At 39.8% G+C, this 26,036-nt stretch overlaps 1 protein-coding gene across 2 annotated transcripts in view; it reads left to right on the plus strand.

Moving 5' to 3' along the window:
* The window catches only part of WASHC4 (WASH complex subunit 4), a 31,303-nt gene continuing 5,267 nt past the window's right edge, over positions 1-26,036 (plus strand). Inside the window, exons 1-27 of one of the 2 annotated variants that reach the window (XM_053462562.1) lie at positions 1-123; positions 5,968-6,107; positions 9,949-10,002; positions 10,871-10,936; positions 11,629-11,674; positions 11,881-11,948; positions 15,062-15,144; positions 15,789-15,831; positions 16,257-16,360; positions 17,155-17,275; positions 17,880-18,003; positions 18,094-18,221; positions 18,657-18,817; positions 19,100-19,226; positions 19,425-19,550; positions 19,640-19,747; positions 20,332-20,478; positions 20,620-20,699; positions 20,778-20,883; positions 21,445-21,561; positions 21,940-22,108; positions 22,706-22,860; positions 23,136-23,210; positions 23,298-23,402; positions 23,770-23,904; positions 24,973-25,081; positions 25,690-25,756. In XM_053462562.1, the coding sequence (XP_053318537.1) occupies positions 57-123; positions 5,968-6,107; positions 9,949-10,002; positions 10,871-10,936; positions 11,629-11,674; positions 11,881-11,948; positions 15,062-15,144; positions 15,789-15,831; positions 16,257-16,360; positions 17,155-17,275; positions 17,880-18,003; positions 18,094-18,221; positions 18,657-18,817; positions 19,100-19,226; positions 19,425-19,550; positions 19,640-19,747; positions 20,332-20,478; positions 20,620-20,699; positions 20,778-20,883; positions 21,445-21,561; positions 21,940-22,108; positions 22,706-22,860; positions 23,136-23,210; positions 23,298-23,402; positions 23,770-23,904; positions 24,973-25,081; positions 25,690-25,756 (2,831 nt within the window). In that variant the 5' untranslated portion in view covers positions 1-56. Of the gene's footprint in view, positions 124-5,967; positions 6,108-9,948; positions 10,003-10,870; positions 10,937-11,628; positions 11,675-11,880; positions 11,949-15,061; positions 15,145-15,788; positions 15,832-16,256; positions 16,361-17,154; positions 17,276-17,879; positions 18,004-18,093; positions 18,222-18,656; positions 18,818-19,099; positions 19,227-19,424; positions 19,551-19,639; positions 19,748-20,331; positions 20,479-20,619; positions 20,700-20,777; positions 20,884-21,444; positions 21,562-21,939; positions 22,109-22,705; positions 22,861-23,135; positions 23,403-23,769; positions 23,905-24,972; positions 25,082-25,689; positions 25,757-26,036 lie in introns of both variants that reach the window. The other variant, XM_053462561.1, reaches the window with a different exon arrangement.

Raw genomic sequence — 26,036 nt, forward strand, 5'->3', positions numbered from 1 at the left:
GTCACGGGGAAGGGAGGAGGGTTGGGTATAGTGTTCCCTCACTCGGTTGAACGGTGATGGCGACGACTACGGAGGCTCTCTCCCCGGAATGGGAATTTGATCGTTTTGATGACGGCTCCCAGAGTAAGTAAGGGCATGTTCTGAGAGCTCTTAGAATGAAGCAGGGCGTGTGACTGGGACAGAAGGCTCCTCTGCGTTATACTGTCTGTTACATATGTGTATAATGCCCCAAAATGCAGGGGGGCACCTTCCTTGTCATTTGCATGAATTCCAAGTAGCAACATCATATATTGACTCTTAGCCCAGTGGCATTCCCATGATCTGGCTGTGAGTGTTGGTAATGACATCACAGCAATACCCCAATTATATCAAATCAACCTACCATTAAAGATGTAAGAAACATAAAAGCGGGCATTGTCATGCGTGATCTCAATGTTGAGTTCTTGTTAATACCTCCTAAGACTGTTACATCTCATTTACTAATGAATTCCAGTGATTGTTATACTGTGGGGATTTGCTTGTTAAGTCACTACGTCAGTGTCCCCTTACGTCACCCAAATCGTTATATGTGACCTCGCAACATTTTAAAAGGGGCACTCCAGTCATTGTATGCACTTTAGTGCAAATGATCGCTTAGAGGTCCCTTTAAATTTAAACGGTGCCCCCCTTGCAGAATCCCCCATATGCATTTCTCCCTTTCCCTAATCCCAGTTCAGTCAAACACATCTCCTTTATGTGATCTTCTTCCCACCAGTCATCTCAGATACCCCAGTAACTATGTAGTCAACGGTGTATTGAGATCCTTGTGTGCATTGCACAGAAAGTAATTCAGTTGATTTCTGTGGGAGCTCTTTCTTGCCACTGATTGGCTGCTTCAAGAAACCAATCAATAGCACAGGATGTTGGAACAGCGGATTGGGTGGGAAGATGCAGCACTGCAGCTTCTCCCTCAGGCAAAGCTCCTTTTCCCCCAATTTGAACAATACATATGAAAGTACATACAAAGTATTATCACATGCGTTGTTTAGGGGCTTCCTGGGACACTGGACTGGCCTTTTAAAGGCTATATAGCGTCAACAGTTTACGCAGCACTTCTTACAGTACATACAGTCAAAGGCTATGACAAGACTAGAACAGACAGACTAACCGATACGTTAGATAAAGAGCTTACAATCTAGAGGGAGGATTACAGTGTATGTGTAGATGGTAAGGAAGTAGAACTTGGGTCTGGACTTTTCTTCTATGATGGATTTTTTTTATTGGTGACGATGGCTCGTGTAGGTTTTTTTTTTTTTTATTTTTTTTTTATTTTTATATATAAAGTTTTCATGAAGAAAGCCAATGTCCCTTATCGCAGCACTCATACTTGACAACAAATTTAGATGGAAGATGCATAAGTTAATACTACTTGTTAAACACCCAAAAGTGCAAAGAGCATTACATTTCTTACAAAACCGAAACTTTTTTCCTGCATGGCAGCTGCTGTTCTGTGAATAGAAGTCATGCTGAATACATTTAGATTTGCCCATGCCTTTTAAATGAACTTGAATTGAATTAGCGAATCGCTATGGCAGCAATCGGCCGCCTATCAAAGAAACTGTGTTGAAGGGCAGTGTATTCTTTGTATACAGCTATATCCTCTGTCTCCACTGAGGAACACACAAATTAACATTTTGTCTATTACATTCTAAAGATATATAATATATATATATATATATATATATATATATATAATTTGTAGTATACTGACAATTTTCCATTTTGTTAGTTTACTGTATCTTCATTGGATGACAGATGTGTGCTACAGGTAATGATAATGTTAACATTTAAATGGTAAGTTACATTTTTATGTTGTAAGTGCACAGAAATGTTAGTATTGTACACAATAATAGTTAATACCCTCGATAACCTAGTTTTGCGTAATGGTTGTCTGCTTCAGTATCCAAGGTAACAGGTGAGACTGAATCCTGTATATGCAAAAACCAATTCTTCTTCTTCAGCTTCTAATATAGCAAATACATAAGTATGTATTACCTGTTACAAGGCCTTTGCTGTTTGATCTTGGGCTTGGGTCTGTCTCAGTCCATCATAATAACCCCACGTTCCTGCCAGAGATTTCACCAATTTGTTATAAAACTAGCATTTAGATTTACTGAACAGCATAGGCTCTTCATGGTCTAGAGTCGAATCAGCATCACCCTTAGGTTATGATTATAGATCGTATGGATTGCTATCCTAGCAAATGCTATGTAAAAACACCTATCTGAGGCATAACTATTGGAGATTCGGTCACACTATATGGCCATATATTGCTTAGCCCCCCACTACGTCAAAGTATCCCAAGTTTGGCGAGTCCTGTTTAATTTTTCATGGCTATATTGTTTCCCCAGGTCATTTGACAGTTCTTTTCTGCTCCCCAGTATCTGGCCTGCTCAGTGCACCCACGTGAGAGCTAACAAACTCATTGACTGTTTATATAGACACCCTTTGCAATTTAAAAAGCCACAGATGTGGGAAATTAACCTTTAATTGCCATTTTAACCTGTGTGTGTCACCTTGTGTCTGTAACACAGCCAAACATTCAAGGGTATGTAAACTTTTGATCAGGCCCATTTGGGTTGTATCTCTTATCATTATGTTGTAAAAAGGAGCCAAACTACTGTGTGATAATACATAGCTTGATTACCGTATTTTTCGCTCCATAAGACGCAGTTTTTTTCCTCCCAAAGTAGGATGAAAAATCAGCCGCGTCTTATGGAGCGAAGATGCAGGCAGGGAGGGGGGGCGAAGATGCAGGCAGGGAGGGGGGGGGCGAAGATGCAGGCAGGGAGGGGGGGGGCGAAGATGCAGGCAGGGAGGGGGGGGGCAACGATATACCGTATTTATCGGCGTATAACACGCACTTTTTTAACTAAAATCCGGAGCTTAAACCCTACCTGCGTGTTATACGCCGATAAATCCGGGGTCGCAACTGAGGCAGGCGGCGGCGGCGGCCGCCAGCAGAGGAGTCCTGGATTTCTGCCAGTCAGGGGGGCCCAAGGGGTGCCGAGCGGTTGCTGAAGACAACCGCTCGGCAACTCTCGGGCCCCCCTGCCTGACAGATATACAGGAATCCTTTGCTGGCGGCAGCGGCCACCGCCGCCACCGCCGCCTGCCTCAGCCCTTCAACTCCTGTGTTGGAAGCGTTTGTCTCGGGTGCCGGCGCTTTACGCTGGGCGCCGGCATATGACGTCAGACGCCGGCGCTCAGCAGTGAAGCGCCGGCACCCGAGACAAACGCTTCACGCTTCCAACACAGGAGTTTAAGGTAAGTGACCGGGGGGGGGGAGATCCTGAGAAGGAGGGGTTAGGGAGTTAGAGGGGAGATCCTGAGAAGGGGGGGTTAGGGAGTTAGAGGGGAGATCCTGAGAAGGGGGGGTTAGGGAGTTAGAGGGGAGATACTGAGAAGGGGGGTTAGGGAGGGAGGTCTTACTGTGTGTGTGTGTGTCTTACTGTGTTTGTGTGTGTGTGTCTTACTGTGTGTGTGTGTGTCTTACTGTGTGTGTGTGTCTTACTGTGTGTGTGTGTATCTTACTGTGTCTGTGTGTGTCTCACTGTGTCTGTGTGTGTCTTACTGTGTTCATAGCTTATTCAGTTATTGTAATAAATATTTTAGCCCATTTTTTAGCTCAAAATATTTTTTCCTTTTTTTTCTCCTCTAAAATCTAGGTGCGTCTTATCAGCAGGTGCGTCTTATAGAGCGAAAAATACGGTAATCATATTTTTAAAATCAATGCCAACATTTCATAATTTCTGCCAGGGTACGCAACCTTATGAGCACAACTGTAAGTTGTCCATAAAGTACCTGGGAAATATTATGTGATTTTACTGATGATTTTATTGGCTTTAAGTCTGTTGGCGATTGGGCAGCTAGTGTTCTCTGAATGGTATTCTAGTGCCTGTAGAAAATAGAACGTGCGCTGCTGTCATTGCTAATAAGTGACTGTCACATCTGTGCATTGTTTGATAGAGATGCTAACGTACTGATTCAGATCTTGTAAGACATATAATCCTCCAACTATGAAATACTACTTTACGCTTCAGTATTATTTCCATTGAAATGCTTTATACCATATACATAGTTCAGTCTAAGCGACATTAAACATTTTTGACTTATAAAAATAAAACGGCTTTGCTGGTGACTTCCGCCTGCTGGTTTATCCCTGGTCAAAATACTTGGCTCATCATTCGTTAAGTAAACTGGACTTTTTTTTTTTTTTTTCTAAACTCGTAAAGGAGGCAATGACCCTGCATTACATCTCTCAGTTACCATGAAGGGGTGTCTGAAGTGTTTGTGTTGCTGAAAGCAACGTTGCTATTCTGGATCTGTAGGTTCTTTTGAGTTGTTGAAAAATGCTGTCTTGTAGCATGAAAACTGAATCAGCTTCCTCGTATTTCATCATATTGCTCTCTAGTTACAATGTACTGTTGTTGCAAAGTACTTTAATACAGAGTCTTTGTCTTGGAGGCTACTTGGGCCGACTATTGCAGAACACATTCAAATGACTGCCAATCCCCCACACTAGCACCAGTGAAGCCAACGGTTATTTGCTTTACTGACGCCTTTCTCGTAGGAAAATGAGCATCGTGTTACTTGGAAACGCACCATGCTTCCTGGGAACATTTTCTGATAGAAGCGTAGCATAGCTTCCCGGGTATATGAAGCCTTGCATGTGTGTTCAGAGACTGGGGCTCACGTTCCCATTTGCTCAGTGGATTCTTCTATAGAGGACAGGATCTGGGTTAAAGGGAAACAAAGGCCATTGTTATCACAATGAAACAAATTTGTCAATAAAACAGAGCTGTCTTTATCACCGCTAGAATCCAGCTATGGGTGACAGGTCCTCCTTACTAAATCGTAAGAGGCCCAAAAGTCACAATGTTTCTATTTAAACTTTCCGTTGGAAAGTTGCTTGGATGTATTTCCCAACCTTGCACAACATCTCAAACGGATACAAATCAGTTGATTACTAAATCGGTGTGTGGGTAGGACATATTACGAACATGAAATAATGGAACTGAGCCAATAAAGGAACACTCTTCCAATCTTACATCGTACATTAACCTTTTATGCTCCACTGGTGCCATCTGAGTACATATGTAGCATCCTACTCATTTATCTAACTGGTTATTACTGTTGCCTTTCCTTTGACTTTATAATGGGGTGGGTTCTTTAAGGTGTAGATTTTGAAGCAGGCATGGAATGATGAATTTGGGATTAGGAGCAACGGGCTTTGCAAACATGAGACCTCAGATACAAGAAATGATCCAGTATTCCATTGTTGTAATAGTGCTTTATTATACCCTCATTGAAATAGTTACATTTCAGCTATACGTGGCAGATCCTATATAAACAGACAGGCGTCATTGTTATGTGGGTGTATGGCATATTCAGATTGACTCAGCCAAACCAATAAATAAGGTAAAGAAAGCCTTGCTTACAAACTGTTTAATTGGATATAGTCTTAGAAGTTAAAGCTTTGAAATTGGCAGTTTTGACACGTGAATGCAAAAATGGTTTCAGAACGTCCTAAGAATGCTGTTCCACGTATGCACAACATTAGCTACACTCTCTAGTATTTTAAGCAAATAACCCTTAGCAGAACTGTATTTTCTTTAATTGTTTAATCAATTAAAAAATGCAGAATCTTTTAAGATGCTCTTTCAGTGTCTATGGCAACAACCTATTAGCGCTTGCTTTTGTGTAACATGGTGATTAAATGTTCCAGAGAAACCTATAAATGACACAATTGTACATTTAAGCGTTATCTTCAAGTGTCTAATGCTGCATTTAATTTAAAAAAATATATTCACCATCATAGGTGGGACAACACCATTAAAATGTACATGGGAAATACGAGGATCCAAGAGTATATCGACTCTTCTACTTGCTGCAGCTTTCTATAACCAGACTGTTTTATTATTCCAGAAATCCATGCTGAGGTCCAGCTGAAAAACTATGGCAAGTTTCTTGAAGAGTACAGCTCCCAGCTTCGGAGAATTGAAGATGCTTTGGATGATTCTATCGGGGATGTTTGGGATTTCAGTCTGGATCCAATTGCCTTAAAGGTTTGTGTTCCTTATAATTACACAAAACTGATTTGCGTCCAATAAATAACACCCCATTTAGAACTGTCATTACTACACTGCAAAACCTGTTGGGGGGGTGCAACTCCTTGTTAGTCTTGGAGGATTTCTACATGTATAAATATATTTATGTATTAAAAAAAAATGAACCTCATGGCTTGGTGACTTTGTATAAAAAAAAAAAGTTAAAGCTTTAAATGTTTATTAGGTGAAAGTCAGTTCAGTTTATATTGCAGGTATCTAGAAATACTTATTTTTATAGTCGGGAGTTAGAACACATATAGGTGTAGTTGTATTTTCTTAATTGTACACAATAAGATAGACATCATGCAACAATGTTGATGTTTGTATTAGAGCTGAAACAACGAATCGATAAAATCGATAATAATCGATAACGGAAATCATCGATAACGATTTCCGTTATCGATTAATCGAGTGATCAATTCGTTGTTGGAGCACTCGGCTCCTTTTACTTACCTCCGCGAGCGTTCCCCGCTTCTGCTACACGCTCTGCAGTCTCCGCCTTCTAGCTACGTGACGGATGTGACGCGTTCCGGAGGTAAGTATTCTTCATGTCTATGTGCACGGATCGCACAGAGCCACTCGCACAGAGCGAATCGCTCTGTGCGAGTGGAGCCACTCGCACAGAGCGGTTCGCTCTGTGCGAGTGGCTCCACTCGCACAGAGCGGTTCGCTCTGTGCGAGTGGCTCCACTCGCACAGAGCGGTTCGCTCTGTGCGAGTGGCTCCATTCGCACAGAGCGAACCGCTCTGTGCGAGTGGCTCCATTCGCACAGAGCGAACCGCTCTGTGCGAGTGGCTCCATTCGCACAGAGCGAACCGCTCTGTGCGAGTGGCTCCATTCGCACAGAGCGAACCGCTCTGTGCGAGTGGCTCCATTCGCACAGAGCGAACCGCTCTGTGCGAGTGGCTCCATTCGCACAGAGCGAACCGCTCTGTGCGAGTGGCTCCATTCGCACAGAGCGGTTCGTGAGTGTGGGTGCAGGGCAGAGTGGGGGTGGGGGTGCAGGGCAGAGTGGGGGTGGGGGTGCAGGGCAGAGTGGGGGTGGGGGGTGCAGGGCAGGAGACTGGGTGCAGGGCAGAGTGGGGGTGGGGATGCAGGGTGTGAGTGTGGGTGCAGAGCAGAGTGGGAGACTGGGTGCAGGGCAGAGTGGGGGTGGGGATGCAGGGCAGGGTGTGAGTGTGGGTGCAGGGCAGAGTGGGTGCAGGGCAGAGTGTGAGTGTGGGGGCAGGGCAGAATGTGGGGGCAGGGCTGGGTGCAGGGCAGAGTTAGAGACTGGGTGCAGGGGCACAGTGCAAAGTGCTGGGTGCAAAGTGCCAGTGCTGGGTGCAAAGTGCCAGGGCTGGGTGCAAAGTGCCAGGGCTGGGTGCAAAGTGCTGGTGCAAAGTGCTGAATGCTGGGTGCAAAGTGCTGGATGCAAAGTGCCAGGGCTGGGGCAAAGTGCTGGGTGCAAAGTGCTGGGTGCAAAGTGCCAGGGCTGGGTGCAAAGTGCTGGGTGCAAAGTGCAAAGTGCTGGGGCAAAGTTTCTTGAACAGTAATAGTCCACCTCTTTTCAGAATGTTTGGGGTTATTTTGTTTCATAAATATTGTGTTTGGGTTCTTGTACTTTGAAAATATTGTTTTTTATTACATCATAACAAAATAAGAATGTTAATGTAAATTTTAAGTTGTTTTTTAACATCCAGTTCATTAAATTCTTTTAAATAAACGAAAAATTTGCATATTGTTTTTTTTTATCCGATTAATCGATTAATCGAAAAAATAATCGGCCGATTAATCGATTATTAAAATAATCGTTAGTTGCAGCCCTAGTTTGTATATTAATAAGCATCTGCTCCATCATCTTTAGTAAGGCGTGAATGGTGCCTGATTTAATAAACTGTTGTCTCCCTTCCTCTGACCCAACCTAGGGCTATAAAGAGAATGGCGTGGCCAATCTTACTTTGAGATTACACTAGACAGGGGCATGACTTCCATGAAATTTCAGTTGTGAGCTGTTATGGTAGGATCTAGAGAGAGGTCATCGGGAGAGAAGGACTAGAACCTTTTTACCACTTATCTAAAATAAAAATAGTGTTGTTTTTTTTTAAACAAAGTGTCCAAGTGAACGCCAATAATTCCACACTATTGATTTTTGTTTTTCTGCAATTATCTATGAAGGCAACAGTGCTTCCTTACTATTTCATGTTTTAGCTCTCTAAAACAGCTAGAGGTAAAGCCTCTGGTAGACACCATAGACTATGGAATGTATTATCCGTTAATGACAATTTATGTTAAACTCTTTTTTACGATTTATAAATGGCTTTATAACTCATAAACTGACCGCGTGACTGTAGAATTATTACATGTGCCAGCCTGTTATCAAGTTCCATTTGGTCCCATTTCCCGAGTCAGTCTCTGCACGCTTACTTGGACCTTCAGAAAACATGTTTTTCATAATAACCTCTGTCATCTGACGCCTGACATCTATAACTTTTGTTAAGTCAGCATCCTCTGCTGTATATCCTGTGTCAGTGGGAACATGCTTTGTCAGAAGCAGGGCATTCCCGTGATGACCACTTGAATGTTCGTGAACTTTTCTTCCTCTCTGCAAACCATAGAACAATAACGATCACCATATTCTTTAAAATATATTTGATGCGGCCTTTCTGATCAATGCCAAGCCTCTAGTCACATGTGTATATAAATACTTTGGATGATCGCAGTATATTTAAATAGACTTTACTCCAAAGTTTCTGTGTAGTATTGTTGTTCAGTGTCCATATTCTGCCCTTTTTATTTAACCAATTGATATCTGGATGTGTCTTCAGTTGGGCTTCGGCTCGTTTTCATTTTTTGAGGGTTTTTTTGGAATGCCATTTCCTGGTTTTATCCCATCTTAGAAATGATTTGACAATTAAATCTCCTGGCAGTTATAAAACTTCTAAGCTCATGCAGCACCAATCAAACTAAATATCTCTGAAAAAATGTACACGTCAGAGGGGCTCTGTTACCTCTTTGTCAAAGACTAGATGCAGTAAGACTATGCCTTCCAAGTATCTTGACATTCAACAAATAATCCCACACTTGACCCATGTGACTTGTCTTCTGATATGCGGTTGGCACCATGTGATGTATCTCAGGCTCATTGTTGTCTTTCCTAACTTGAAGGTTCTGGAGCTCGGGTCACGGTTGGAATGATCATACTCCCTTTTCTGATCTGACTTGTACAATTCAGCTCGGCTAGTTGAGCTCGCAGTAACTCATCTCTGATGTCTGATTGTTACAAGTGTAGTTGAAAGGGAAAACCTAAACTTATTTTAAATGGACTCTCTGGTGTCCCAGGCAGCCCTGTGAATAATAACCGCATAGGAAAGTACGTTGTTAGTACTTTTATATGCCTTCATTTAACCACCAAAGGAAAACGGCTTAGGGAAAAGCTTTTGTCGCAAAACTCTCTTTTGTTAGACCCCCTACCATGAGTTTTCGCCAAACCAAAAATTTAAAGGGACCACTTAGCTATCATATGCATTAAACTTCCTATTCGTGATGTGTTTTTATACTGTAGCAGTTGCCGTTAGGCATTTTACTTTATGCTACATAACATTTAATTGTCAAAGAAAAATACTTTGGACATTTCCCCCTTCTAGATTGTAGGGTCGGCTGAGCAGGACCCTCTTTACCTCTTGTTTCTGTAAAACCAAATTGTTATGCTCTACTAGTCATGTCGTGTTTACCCTTTGTACATCGCTGCAGAATATGATGGCGCTAAATAAAATGATTATCTTATGGAAATAAACATGTCTTCTTATCCATGTTTTAGCTTGTCCCGTACGAACAGTCTACTCTTTTGGAGCTCATCCGGACAGAGAACAAGGTACTTTCGCAAACATTCTTAAGCCTTTGCTGTTCTTCTGCGATGACGTGCTCATAGCTCCACCAGGTATAAAGTTGTATTAGAAAGACAATAGAGCGTGTTATTCTTGCGCTGGGCTGCTTCAAACATTTGTACATACAAACTTCTTGAGGCTTATTGGTTATGGACTACATTTTAATGCCATGCTTTAAGAATTCAAGTAGGTTATTTACAGCCCCCCCCTTTTTAAAATACATTGAGCAGTAATTTTGTAATGTTAGCAACTATCCTTGTGACTGTTTGTTGTCTTTTTTTTGTTTGTTTGTTTCTTTTTTTTTAACTTCATTGGCTTACCATCTCAAAACCACTTTCTTTCCTTCCCCCAGTAACATGCTTAGTCTGCTTACCGCACTTTAATTTTTTTCAGCGATTCTATGCCCCCAATGGTGTTAGTAATACCTAGCACCTTAAATGTTTTGTGTTCATTTGATACAGTAACACATTTGTTATTCATGTATCTGATCCAAATTAATTCTATAAACAAAAATATCATGTTTCTAAATCGCTTTCAATGACATTTTGTGGATAGATAAATATTATGAAAAATACAATATTTTATGTAAAATTATTTCCATGTAAAAGTAGTTTCACAGCATGTAAGATGTAGATGTAAGTAAATACTGCTAATGGATTTTTCAAACATTTACATATTAACTAAGCAATGCTCCAGTAAACATTTTGAAATGAGGAGAAAGTATATTTTTCTTCACTAAATGCTTTCTATATTCCATTTTTTTTGTTCTGCTTTCTGTAGGAGTTTTTCCACAAATACATTCAGTGTTGTCATACTTCTGGATTACTGTTAACGCTGCTCTTTTTTCCCCTACAGGTTTTAAATAAAGTCATAACAGTGTACGCAGCCTTGTGTTGTGAAATTAAGAAGCTTAAGTATGAGGTGAGATTTTCAGTTTGTCCTAGAGTTTAGTTTCCTTCCTTCCTTTTTTTTTTTTTTTAAGCAAAAGTGAGTGTGTGTGTGTGTGTATATATATATATATATATATATATATATATATATATATATATATATATATATACACACACACACACACACAATATTCACACAATCCCCCTTTGAATTCTATAGTTTTACATATCAGGACATAACAATCATCTGTTCCTTGGCAGGTCTAAAAATTTGGTAAATACAACTTAAGATGAACAACATATGACATGTTACAGCGTGTCATGATTTATTCTACAAAAATAAAGCCAAAATGGAGAGGCCGTGTTTGAAAAACTGAGTACACCTTACTGCTTCCATAGGAATTAAGATGCTAAGTAGCAGACGGGTGCTGCTAATCAAATACCCTTGATCATCAGCAAGTGTAACCACCTCTATAAAAGCCGAAGTTTTAGCACTTTACTGGTCTTGAGCATTCAGGTGACAAGGAGGAAAGACATCAGCAATCTTAGAGAAGAAATTGTTGCTGCCTTTCTGGAAAGGGTTATAAGGCCATTTCCAAATGTTTCCATCATTCTATAGTGAGAAAGATGCCAGTCTTCCCAGGAGTGAACTCCTGTGTGTGTGTAATGTATATGAATTCGTTTACTGCATTTCATAATGTTTATTTTCCTGTCTTGTTCCAGGCGGAATCCAAGTTTTATAATGGCCTTTTATTTTATGGAGAAGGTGGTAAGTTGTCGTTCATAAACTCTTTTATAGTTTCTACAGGCCTTTATTAATAACTCAGATGGGTTTTGGGGAGTAGAAGAATGTATCACATACGTCAATACACATTATATAGGACCATCCCTGGCAAGAGATGGCACTAAAACTTAGGGGCCCATTTCACACTCGGGAAAAAAGTAGTTCTAATGCAAGCTATTTTCTTTCCAAAGCTGCCGATTCCAGTGTTCCGGAGGGTGATTCCCAGATACAAATGGGAAGGTTTGTTTCATTCTTACAGGTAAACCTCCCTTCACGTATAATCCATTTCATTCCCATTTGTAATGTAAATTCAGATGGATGTTTGTTTCTGGCTTTCCTCACCAAAATTACTTTTTGATGAAAAAATATATCTTTAAAACGTCTAGTTGATTCTTAGTCTTGTGATAATATTGTGTTTTCTTTTGGGTAATTAAATGGTGAGAGTCAGCAATAATAATGTTTAGGGCTGCAACTAACGATTATTTTAATAATCGATTAGTTGGCCGATTATTTTTTCGATTAATCGATTAATCGGATAAAAAAAATGAATGTAAATTTTTCATTTATTTAAAATAATTTACTAAACAAATGATGTTAAATACAAACAGCAGAATAAAAAAACTTTGATAATACATTTCTTGTCTTTATTTCCCAACCAGCCCCCCAATATATGCACATTTGAGCCCAGGCTTGCTACGCTGCCTCCCAGACATGCCATGCTGCCCCCCCACATATGCCACGCTGCCTACCACATATACCACACCACGCTGCCTCCCACATCTGCCACTCCACGCTGCCTCCCACATATGCCACGCCACGCTGCCTCCCACATCTGCCACTCCACTCTACCCCCCACATGCCACTGTGTCTGATACGCCTTATACCCCCTGAAACACCACTCCATCCTCCCCAGACATGCCACCCTGCCCTCCCCACATATGCCACGCCATGCTGCCTCCCACATCTGCCACTCCACAATGCCTCCCACATATGCCACGCTGCCTCCCACATCTGCCACTGTGCCTGATACGCCTTATATCCCGATACCCCACTCCATCCTCCCCAGACATGCCACCCTGCCTCCCAGACATGCCACGCTGCCTCCCAGACATGCCACTTCTCTACCCCCAGATATGCCACTCTACCCCCAGATATGCCTTATACACCCTGATACACCACTCCGTCCTCCCCAGACATGCCACACTGCCCTCCCCACATATGCCTTATATACTGTATATGCCTTATACCCCCAGATATGTCACTTCACTGCCCCCAGGATTTAGATTCCCCTAAATTAACCCTAAACTCCCCATTAACCATAACTGCCCCTAAATTAACCCTTAACACCCCCTCAACCACAGCATCCCCTAAATTAACCCTAAAGACCCCATCAACCACAGCATCCCCTAAATTAACCCTAAACACACCATTAACCACAACTGCCTCAAATTAACCCCAAACACCCCATTAACCACAGCTGCTCCTAAATTAACCCTAAACACCCTATTAACATAACTGCCCCTAAATTAACCCTAAACACCCAATTAACCATAACTGCCCCTAAATTAACCCTAAACACCCCACTAACCATAACTGCCCCTAAATTAACCCCCAGCTCCCCTAACTTTCAGTAGCCCAAATAAATATATATATATATATATATATATATATATATATATACACACATACACATATATATATACACACACATACACATATATATACACACACATACACATTATATATATATATATATATATATATATATATATATATATATATATATATATATATATATATATATATACTTACAGTTAGATGAGTGTCACAGCCATGTGGTTCTGACCTGGAGAAGGAAGGGGCGGGGCCAGTTGTCACAGTGATTACAGGGAGGGGGAGTAAGTAGGAGCTGCTGCTGTGAGACGGTGAGTCAGACTAAACGGATTATATAATGAGGGGGATTTTTCAGAGCGTTTGCTCTGAAAAAACCCTCATTTTATAATCGATAATAATCGATTCAACTAATCGATAATGAAATTCGTTGCCAACGAATTTCATTATCGATTATTATCGATTTTATCGATTAGTTGTTGCAGCCCTAATAATGTTTAAACTGCAAGCAACGGTCAACGTCGTATCTGCAATTAAACCTCTTGTTTATATGCCCCTCTTTTAAAGGACTGGTAAAGTCTGAATCCCATTTTTGTAGCTATAGGCTTATCTTTGAAACCATCTACTAAATATATTATGTGTTTGGCCATGTATTTTCAAACGGGCCACAAAAACAAATGGACCTTTCGTCTATCGTATGCATAAAGTCCATATGGTGGCTGGAGTTTTCATTTAAGGACAGATTGTAACATATTGCATGAAAAAATATCAATACATTTGAGTCTCACAGGCATCCTCAGCAAACATTACCATCTATTTATGTGGCATAGGGACATAAATATGACAGCATTTCATACTTATTGGGGCAACTGTGCTGGATGTGTTTTGTGTTGTCATGATCCGCTGTACGTGTCATGCTTTTATAGTCCACACCAATTGATATTTGTAGGTATTTCTCCTATGAGTTTCTGTGATGTTCCTTAATTTTGTTTGATAGCTGCAGCCCCAATATTGGGAGTGGGAAAAAATAATTCCCGTTCTGAAGTCACCTTGGCGTCATAACAACAAATAGAATGGTCTAGTTATCGTTCATTGCGCATCCAAAAGGAAGCCTTTTATGATGGGAGCATAAAAAATGGATGGCATTGATACTGGTAGACGGTGTTGGTTTTATCGACTGGTTGTGTGTGAACACAGCTGACACAGCTAGGAAACGGGACAGGATTTTAACTTGTCTTAAGGTTTAAAAGTAATCCGCTTTACCAATGCAAATTATGCGCAAGCAATTAATGTGAAGAAATGTATCTTCATCTTGCAGGCCGGCCTGTGTTAAGTCCAATGTTGAGCACAAAGACACGCTCACGTTTCTAGGAAGGGCCTTTGGAGCAGCTTTCAGCTTGGGAATAACAGATGAGACATCTAGGATATCTTCTCAAAACATATAAGTAGATACGGGCACAGGCCTCTCAAAGCTACAGCCAAATCTTACCTGTAGTTTTGGCCTGATGCTGTAGTTTAACAGGATATTATTATATAACAAGGGCTGCCCACGTTATCACTCCTGGTTACTTGATAATCTCCAAGCCTAATCTTATTTGATTAAAACGATCAGTATCTGGAATGGACACTTATGTCGGGTTTGCTAGCCACAGAACTAATGATATAGCCATGAGCTAAATCTGTTTGTTCTGCAGGGAGCAGGGGAGTCGAGGTTGGTCATATTTTCTCACCCCTTGTCTGTAATCTGTTGATTTCTTACAGGAACTCTCGTGTTTCGTTACCCGGTGTTATGAAGTAGTTACGAATGTTGTCCATCAGCTAGCAGCCTTGTACACAAGCAGCAGGTAATGCCTAGCTTTATAGACTAGTATAAACTTACCACCTAATAAGAAATGGGGATGATTGGAGCCCTACTGGGTGCATCTTATATAGAGGCCACTAGTTAAATGAGATGTGGAACCAGGGAATCTCCAAAGCCAGCAGGGAGTTGGATTAAGGGCACCAGGTGCTAGTTGTTCTCATCCTGGTAGTAGCTAGTAATTTATGCTATCTCCACCAGCACGTACCTTTTTGGTAGAGGATAGCTGTCTGTCTCCCTCCCTTTCAGACCATATCAGTTGAACTGGGGGGCATTAGGATATTGTATGTTAGGATGGGAGCATTGATTTTTATAGCATCAAACAGTGTAGTATAACTGTGCTTTGTGTATATCAGCTGGTCTCTGACTACCGCACTTATCCCAAGCTTCTTCATCTGGGGTCTGCTTGAAAAGGTTGCTTTGTCACCTTAGTTACCAATTTGCCTTAACATACATCGTAATATACCAGAAACTATCAGCTTCGGTAGCAGTAAATGTAATTATTTCCAACATGTGTTTGAAGGAATACTTCAAGGCTTCTGGGTGACATGCGGACATTAAGTAAACTTGCGTGTATCCCACTTTATTGCAATGGATGCATGCTAATTATCTGCAATTTTACTTTTACAGAACTGAACCCAAAATTATAGAAACCACAGGAGTTCATTTTCTGGTAAGAACACCTCATTTTCACATGGACAGCGTACTTTAACTACTATAGGGAAAGTCTATATACAAAACAATAACCCTTTTAGTTATTTAATTTTTGGATTACAAAAAACAGTTGTGTTCCTTACTTTACTTAGTGGGTGAAAATATAAACATGGGATAGGCATAAAGCTCTCCTGGATATGACAAGACCAAGGAGTGATTTAAGGTTTGACTCTTACAGCAGGAGAAACAGGCAGACTAGTTGGCTGAATGGTTCTTAGCCATTGTCACATTATGTGCTTCTTTTTATTGTATTAATATTGATTAAAACCCCTTGGTCTGTTTCATTAACCTACATGTGGAAAATCCATCACTGTGTTAAGCCGGCATCTCATGGTTTTGCGATAGTTTTCTACTTCTAAAATGAACCATACACAATTTATTCAGACAATGTATGAGCACCTCGGAGAGCTGCTGACCGTTCTGTTGACTCTGGATGAGATCATTGAAAACCACTCTGTGCTGAAGGATCACTGGACCATGTATAAAAGGTTAGACCGCATTCTATAATAGGTCTTTTATTACGACAAGCTGGATGTAGTCATGGTAATTGGAAGCCAATGCACTTGAGCTTGATGTTGTATATTGGAAATTACAATTTAATTGCAACATCGTAAGGGTTAGGGTTGACAATATCATCATGGTTTCCATTTTACACCAGTTACTAGTTAGCTGATTTGCTGATTAAAAGCTCTTGAGCAATGCCCCTATTATAATATGAAAGTACATACCGCATTTCCTGTTTTTTCTAATTTTTTTTTTTAAATCAAATATATTTTGTAATGTAGTAAATGACCACATTTTTAAATATTTAATAAAGAGACCACGGGGCTGACTGAACCCTCCTCACGGATTGTAAGCTGCCAAGCCTAGACTACCCATCATTGAATTGCTTAACATGCGTAGGAGTGCTTGCCAAAATGTCTACTAGCCAGCAGCAAAAACTAGCTAGTCCACTAACTGTTGGGTTTATTGGAAATCAGTCTTTCTGTTTGTCATCTGTCCTTACTTATTAGACCCAAGTAGACTGCTATAGATTTTCCAATCATACACAGATGCCCGATAGAGTTAAGATAACAGGGCCACTTTAGGGCCATGACAGAATGCCATTATTTGGTCTATTCGAGCCCTATACTTTTAGTACATCAGTGAATGCTTTTTCTTGTTTAAGCTTATAGTAGAAGTTCTATCCACTGACATAGGAATAAATGGCTTCTGCTAGGTAGATAAACGTTATAACTTTTGTTTATTCCTTTTCATAGTTCTGCTTTATCTTTATTTACAGGTTGTTAAAATCTGTTCATCATAACCCTGTAAAGTTTGGGATCCAAGAAGATAAACTAAAACCTTTCGAGAAGCTGATGATGAAGTTGGAGAGCCAGTTGCTTGATGGCACACTGTTTCAGGTAATTTTGAAGCAATAGTTCATTGCTGAGCGGAGAGCCAAAATAGAGCTGTGATAAATTTCCCTAGTTAGAGGCTGGATTCTGCGCACTATGCAATCATTGTTAAAGGTCCCATTACATTGAAGCATCCTATCAGTCCCTGGTGCTGCCATTGAAATCAACATGGGGGATCTGGTTATACCCTACCCAGGAGCATTCACCAAGCTTGTACTTTAGCTGACCAGCAGTAACTATAGCACTTATCAGGAGATAAGTTTACTTCTGCATGGCAGGTGATTGTATTGGTGCAACAGCACCTTGTTACAGTCCCCCTGTGTGCTGGAAACTAAACTTGGTTAAAATGATGGCACATTTTTTAAAGGAATACTGAATTCTCAGTAAACATGACAGCCTATTGCTTGTACTGTAGTGATATCCTGATAGATCAGTGCTGCACCTTGGTCAAATTATTTGAATGAAGCTCTCCTTGAAGATGGTTCTACATGGTGAAGCAGCGCACACTAGAATGAATGTGCAGAAAAAAACAATAGACTTAAATGTTTGTGTGATTTGTTGTGTGTGTGTTTTTTTTTTTTCTTTTAAATTTGGTTGTCTTATAACACAGGGCTGTGTTGAGCAGCAGTTTGACTCCTCCAATGGTGGTCCATCCGTATCCAAGAATGGGGCGTTCGCAGAAGAGTTTGCACACAATATCCGAACGATATTTTCAAATGTAGAAGTTAAACTTGGTAAGGCCATTTTCTCCACAAGCAATTAAACAGATTTATTGTTCGTTAATATGATGTGGTACACTGATGCCTCTCACTCCCAAAATAAAGGTGAAGCTTCTGAGATAGACCAGCGGGAGCGATATGTGGCACTGTGTGGACTGTTCGTCCTTTACTTCCAGATCTTTCGCACCGTGGACAAGAAATTGTACAGATCTCTCTTGGATGTCTGTAAAAAGGTACTGTAGATAAAACATTTTCACAATTAGGTATAAACCAATAGAGCAAAGTAAAATGGGAATGAGGTTATAAAGGGTTTTGACTTCTTCTTTGGAAAATACAATGTGCATTGTTTCATATGTGCCCTTTAACTTCTAAAATTGATTGAAATCCTAGGTGTAAATCAAGTAAATTAGAAAATTTTTAATTTGCATTAGCCATATGCAGTATATAACAAAATCGCACAAAACTAAAATTTATATATTTATTGGTATGGTTTTGAAAGAAATGCTTACTTTTTCTTTAAAAAAAAAAAGCTATATATAATTTGTGAGTACACTAAATGAGAGAGAGGGAATTTAGGACTGAACGAAGACAACAAAAATGATTTTGTCTTTAAGTGGAAAAATCTTTTGGCCTTAAAGGTTTAATAATACCAGTTTACTTGGCTGTAGGTGCCGGCGATCACTTTAATAGCCAACGTCATATGGTACGCTGACAATTTCCTCATCCAGAAAGTCCCAGCTGCTGCCAAACTTATGGACCGGAAGAGTTTACATTCCATTAAAGCACAAAGGGAAGGCTACCTACAGACTCGGGCTCAGTCCTTAACCAAGTGAGTTCCTGCCAGATTGTGTGCTCCCATTATGTGTATAGTTGACGGCTCAAAAGAACGTGTTTTGACTGGATTTTAGTACGTTATTTATGTTTTAGTGTGCGGTTGTAAAAAAAAGTGAGGTACCTGTGGCAAGACTGGATAATACAATAAATATAGAAATACAATATATATATATATATATATATATATATATATATATATATATATATATATATTCCATCTAGTATTAAAAATGTTATGTCCTTTTTCACTAATTTCCTGTTGTGGGATTTCTCCAAGAGATGTCCAGTCATACTACGTGTTTGTCAGCTCCTGGATGATGAAAATGGAATCTATTTTGGCAAAGGAGCCAAAAATGGACAAATTTGCTGAGGACTTGACCAACCGATGTAATATATTTGTACAGGTAATAACTTCACAGTCTAAAATCAAAGTGTCAATTGATTTTCACTTTTTATATGTGAGATCAATTGTTTTAAAGAGAAAAAAGTTGACAAAAATGAATTAAAATGAATTGTGTTCAGAAATGCATCTTGTGAGTGAATGTTGGTTCTGCTGGTTTTGTGCCAAAGTTGTTGACATGTGTTTATTTTCTTTTTTCTAGGGCTTTCTGTATGCATGCGGCCTTAGCAACATCATCAAAACAACGATGAACTTGTATATGTCTATGCAGAAACCTATGACCAAAACGTCCGTGAAAGCACTATGTAGACTTGTGGAACTTCTCAAGGTAACTGGCACAGAGCACGTGTAGCGATATAAGCGGATACTCCTGTGATTTCTTTGTGTTATAATTTTTGCTTGCGGGTGCACTTACAGGCAATCGAGCACACTTTCCACAGAAGAAGTATGGCTGTCGCAGACTCTGTGTCCCATATCACTCAACACCTACAGCATCAAGCTCTTAATGCCATCGCTGTGGGCAAGGTATGAACCTGTTCTATGTGCGTTAAGCTTCTAACCATTAAATGACATATGTTGGATAGAACATGCAGTCCTCCTGCTTTTGTAGAAGTACTCTTAGCTGCCTTTAGGTTAACTATACACAGCCAATATTTTTGTTCATGATCTTTGTAAACCTATATACGATCAAGTGAGTACACATTTATTCCTAGCCGTAACAGAAGAGAATGCCTAGTTTTTAAGAGGATTGCTTTTTTTCACGTAAATTGATTTCTGAGCAAAAGCTTCCCAAGGGTTATTCTTTAAATAGATCACATTTGCAAAGTCGATCTTTCCTTTCCTTTATTGTGGTTTAATAAATGATCTATGTAGGAATGACTATTAAGCATACCCTTAAACACAGACACACATGTTTTAACATTGTAGATATAGTTTGATGTCTAGTCAGTTCCCTTGCATTGTTAACTTTCACATGTGTCGTGTCCCAGCACAACAATTATCCTAGTGTTTTTGGATGAAAAAACTTATAAACAGTGCTAAAATGTGGGAATGCTGTAGAAAATCAGGCGAGGGGGAGTAAACTGCTCTTCTACCTTGTACAAATGCAGAAACGAGTAATATCAGACAAGAAGTACAGCGAGCAGCGGTTGGATGTCCTGTCAGCCCTTGTCTTGGCGGAGAATACCCTTAATGGACCAAGCACTAGACAACGGAGACTAATTGTAGCTCTGGCATTAAGTGTGGGGACACAAATGGTAAGTCTCTTCACCACGGTAGAGGACGTTTAAGATACTGAGACCTGCTCTCCTAAAACCATACCTTTAATAGTCAAAAGGGAGAACATGCCAAATAAGATCTTTGTCTGCTTATACAAAGAAATGTCTTTTGATGTGCAGAAAACCTTTAAGGACGAAGAACTTCTCCCTCTGCTTCTTGTTTTGAAGAAACTGGACTTGATAAGTGAATTAAGGGAAAGGTAAAGTTCCAGATCTTTATTTTGTATGTGCTTAGATCTTTCATACCGCTCCTTAAAACACCTTGCTTTTGATTCTAGAGTGAGGACGCAGTGTGACTGCTGCTTCCTGTATTGGCATCGAGCGGTATTCCCCATTTATCTGGACGATGTGTACGAAAATGCTGTGGATGCATCTAGATTACATGTAAGATAGAGCTGTATTACATATTAATGAGACTTATTTACACTATTGCCAGTGGGAACATTTATACACCATATATTTTAATGGTTTTGTGTACTAAACAACGACCTCACAAACCCAGAAAACCATAAATATAAATGTACCTTTCATCTTTTAATTCTTGCAAAGCCACAACAGGTGCAATAGTGGCGTCCACGTGGCAGGTTTCATCAAAAAATACTTCATTGTAGGATTTGCATAGATTAAGGCTGTGTCTGTTTGTAAAGATGGGATGGAAGGTACATTTTTAGATTTGTGGTTTTTCTCCTGCTTCATAGGGGGCTCTAGAACTGTTGGACCTTTTCTGCCTGTATGACAGCCTTTGTTTTTTAAACCAAGTCTGGTGTGCTTACTTGCCTGCCATTGACATATACTGTATTGTGTATACTGCAGCATGTGTGCTCCCCGGTTCGTATGATTGACTGGGTTCATTATTCCCAGATCCTGTTATTCTGAGTGTGTCTGGGAAGTAAGATTATGGATGGATATTTTTTTAATAAGCCTTCTCCTTTTGCTTGCATTCAGTACATGTTCAGTGCATTGTGGAGCTGTGTCCCTGCTATGAAGTACGCCAGGCACCTGGAGTCCTGCGAGCTCTTACTGCAGTGCTACAACAAGGAAATTATGGACATTTTGACAGAGGTAAGCTTGTAAAGATGGGTTTGTGTATGTGTGTCTCTCTCGCGCTCTCTCGCACTCACTCTCTCTCTCATATCTCTCTCTCTCATATCTCTCTGCAAAATCAGCTGCTAGAGTCCAAGCAACTTTTATTAACTTGTGAAAAGTTCCTTTTTCTGGGTATATTAATAGAAATAACAGAAAACATATTATTGCTTTTCCACATCTACATTTTGTTTAGATGTCAAATGTCTAGTTGCATAATGCAGCAAAACGAAAAGCTTGAGTGACAACCCTGGTTCGTTTTTAATTTGGGAAACCACAACTGTTAATACAGACTGACAGAGCACACCAAATGCATTTATATTACCTTATTATACATCAATATGAATTGTTTGCCAGCACCTGTTGGACAAGTTATGTAAGGAGATCGAGAAGGACCTCCGCCTCTCAGTCCACACTCACCTGCAGCTTGATGAAAGGAATCCATTCAAAGTGGGCATGAAGGACTTGGCTCATTTCTTCTCTCTGAGACCAATTCGCTTCTTTGATAGGTTTATTGACATCAAAGGTAAGATCCTCCAGCTGCCGTGTAAACAATATGAAATGGAGATATAGCATTACAATTGTATTCAAGTCTTATTTGCATGAGCACCTAAATGAGCTAGTATTAAAACAGTGGTGTACTAAATAACCAAACGTTTTGAAAGTTCCTGGTTTTCGTGGCTCAGATAATAAGCCACAAATTGATGTTAAAGAATGAAAAAATGAACAATACAGCCGTTTTTCATATAAAAAGCTAGTCTCCATAGGAAGGTACTCCACCTTAGTAAGGTTTGTCTGTCAGCCAGGACCGTATTCTACTTATATCCTGATTGTGTCTGTAGACTGCTCTACTTATTATATGGCAGCATGAAGGACATATGTTAGCATATACATTAAAAATATTAATGCAACCATACATATACAGGCTGTATAGAGCCACCGATGCCAATTATCTTTGACTGCAGTTTACAGCAACAACCAGACAGGACAGTGCAATATACCATGTAGAAAAGTGTACTAATTAAAATCTATTTGGATGGTCCCAATGATTGTTTGTGACCTTCATGATGTTTGGTCATGTTTTAGTTGAGATAATAAATGTCTCTGTGCTTTTGTTTTATAGCCTATGTGACCCATTATCTGGATAAAACCTTTTACAATCTGACAACAGTGGCTCTCCATGATTGGGCCACCTACAGCGAGATGCGAAACCTGGCAACTCAGCGCTATGGCTTAACGATGACTGAACCTCATCTACCGAGTCAGACCTTGGAACAGGTACTCTCGCTGTTACAGAGAGATCATACCATCCAGCACATGTGTGCCCAATGTTTGATTTGATGCTAGCTTCTTTCATTTCATCCATTCTTTGGTCTTGTCTTAAACTCCTATCCCATGTATCTGTAAATTCCCTTTCTGTATTTGCCCCTTCTGCTGGGAGGCTGTTCCACTTATCTGCCACCTTTGTCATATTGTTGACCTGCACTTCTAAAATTCTTAAATTCCAAACCACTTTGATGCTGTATGCTGTAATCATATGCTTGTTGTTTCAGGGTTTAGATGTTCTGGAAATTATGAGGAATATCCATGTATTTGTGTCCCGTTACCTATACAATCTCAATAACCAGGTAAGTCCCTTTTTTAGAAAATTGACAGTGCTCCAGATGTCCTTCTGGAAGGCTCAATTTGACGCTGCCTTATTTCTTTCTCTACAGATATTCGTCGAAAGGACAAGCAATAACAAGCACTTGAACACTATCAACATCAGACACATTGCCAATTCCATCCGAACACATGGCACGGGAATCATGAGTACCACTGTAATTAGCATTCCTTGTTTCTTTGCTAAATTAGACTTTGCATTTCTGCAATCAGGATCCTTTTAATACTCTAAAAAATCTATTCTGATTGAAAGGCTGAAAAAACATGCTACAACCATACACAATAAACTGCATTTACTGATTAACAACAAAAAAAGTATAAATAAAAATGAATCAAAATCAAAGATTCTGAAATCAGGAATTTTTGTTATAGTAACTTTTTCTACCCATCAGTACTCGCTGTGCATAGTCTCGGTTCTGCCACCAGTTTTAATTCTAAGGAGATTGATTATAAATGTAAAAATATTGTACTGGTCCTTGTATGTTACTGACCAATGTGTTTGCATTACTTTTGTCCCCTCCCCAGGTGAATTTCACATACCAGTTTCTAAGGAAGAAGTTTTATATTTTTAGCCAATTCATGTATGATGAGCATATCAAATCCAGGTTGATCAAGGATATTCGCTACTTCAGAGAAGTTAAGGACCAAAATGATCAAAAGGTAAATGGATGGTAGCCTCTTGAACATTATTGTTCACTTTCCAGTTCTGCTGTTGCTAGGGCCTACTTTTGTTCCTTATTGAAAGTGTTCCTAGAAATGACTTCCCAGAGTTATCTAGTTCAGGGGCACATAGCGAATTCATTCCTGTTCCACACAAGCACTCTAATTGGGCCGTTTCACGTGCCTTGATGAATTAGAAACTTATGTAAACAAAATGCAGCATTAGAAACACCATTCCCAATATAACCAGAAATAGTTATTATTATTATTATTATTATTAAATGTCATTTAATTTATTGTTTTTATATGACTGATGTCTTTAAATCAAATAATAAAATGTCAGATCTGCAGGAGAAGGTATGTATGTGGGCATTAATGTGGATGTAAGCAAGAATGTGAAAGTGTTTGTATGTACAAGCATGAATTGTTATTGGTTTATTTAGGGCCATATTCCATAGCACATTACAAGACAAGACATAACTAGTATATAGCATAATAATTTGACTTACAAAAATCTAGAATGTGTAAATGTTTGAGAGGGTGTGTGTGTGTTTAGAATAAGTATGTTAGTGAGTATGAGTAAGGTGTAAGTGTGTTTACATACAGTACGTGTGCCAGAGTGCATGTTGTAGCAGGGGGGAGGACGACAAGAAAGGCACCAGCTGTTTGGGGGCAGTGATGGCACAAGCAGGCTGTATGAGGTTAGGATGACACTGATAAGCTGCTTGGGGCAAAGGTGGCACTGTGGGACATGTGGTTTTTAGTTATGTCTCTGGAAATGAAGGTATATGCTATGAAGTCAAACTTTCTGTTTTTGACTAAAAAGAAAATCGGCCAGCATCACACTCCAAATTAAACCGCATGTTATGGTCAAACTCATTATTTCCCTGATGCCATCTGCTTCAATATATTCCTTTTTGATAAAAAGTACAAATTATAAAAAAAAAAATCCGGCCATCTTAAATATAATGTTTCCTATTAAACAGTACTGTATCTTGTTACAAGCTCCCTAGTTTTATTATCACCTAATCAGACTAAAGCTTTGTGTGTTGTATTTTTTTCCCCCAGTATCCTTTTGAAAGAGCAGAAAAATTCAACCGTGGAATTCGCAAGCTGGGCCTCACTCCTGATGGTCAGAGTTACCTTGATCAGTTCCGGCAGCTAATTAGTCAGATAGGCAAGTAATTAGGCCAAGCCTTCTTTCAAGTTAATGAGATGATTGTGTTAACAGAAATTCCATTACATTGTTTCTAGATCTACAACCAAGATGCACAAATGCATGGTCTCCGAACCCTTAAAGAATACTTTTTTTTGTTGTTGTTGGGACGGGTTTAACTTAAATAGTGGAGCATGGTTGGGATGAGTGGATCATTGATGAAATGACTTAAGATGTGAAAGTGAGTGGAGTTATGATACATATGAAGAAATCCAAGTCCCGCACGCCAAGGTAAGTTGTTCAATGATAAATGTTATTATTTGTATAAAGGGCCAGTGGATCAGAAGGAAAGGTTTAATCGCTTAACGCATTTCACGCTTAACTAAGCTTAAAGCGTTATTCGATTAACCTTTTCTTCTGATTCACTGGCACTTTATACAAATAATATTTATAATTGAATAGCTTACCTTGGAGCGCGGGACTTGGATTTCTTCATATCTATCTTTTGGGCACTTGAAGGAGACGCTGTGAGTCTCGAACACCTGTCATTGATGTCATTGGTTTAATATTTGTAAATGTGCCAGTGTTTTCATAGCGCTATCATTTAAGTTGCTGTATTTGCTTCTCAGGAAATGCCATGGGCTATGTCAGGATGATCAGGTCTGGTGGACTACATTGTTGCAGCAACGCAATCAGGTACGCAAGACAAAAAAAGCATTATTTTTTTCTTAAGGGGACGGGTAAGAGTGCCAAAGGCTGCTAATTTATACAGCAGTTTACACTGCATTACTTGTCAGTGAAAACCAATCCACCCCCAACATACACAAGAATAAGCAACTTTCTGTGCTCCATCCCTCTTATTCATACAGTGTACGGTGTGGGTGAGTTGAAGTGCAGGAGGCTGATCGCTCACGCTGTGTGTGCATGGGTTGGGGGAGACCTGGGTTTGAGGATGTAAAATAGTCGTGTGTTTTGT

Source organism: Spea bombifrons, chromosome 4, assembly GCF_027358695.1.
Source record: "Spea bombifrons isolate aSpeBom1 chromosome 4, aSpeBom1.2.pri, whole genome shotgun sequence".
In the NCBI taxonomy this organism is placed as follows: Eukaryota; Metazoa; Chordata; class Amphibia; order Anura; family Pelobatidae; genus Spea; species Spea bombifrons.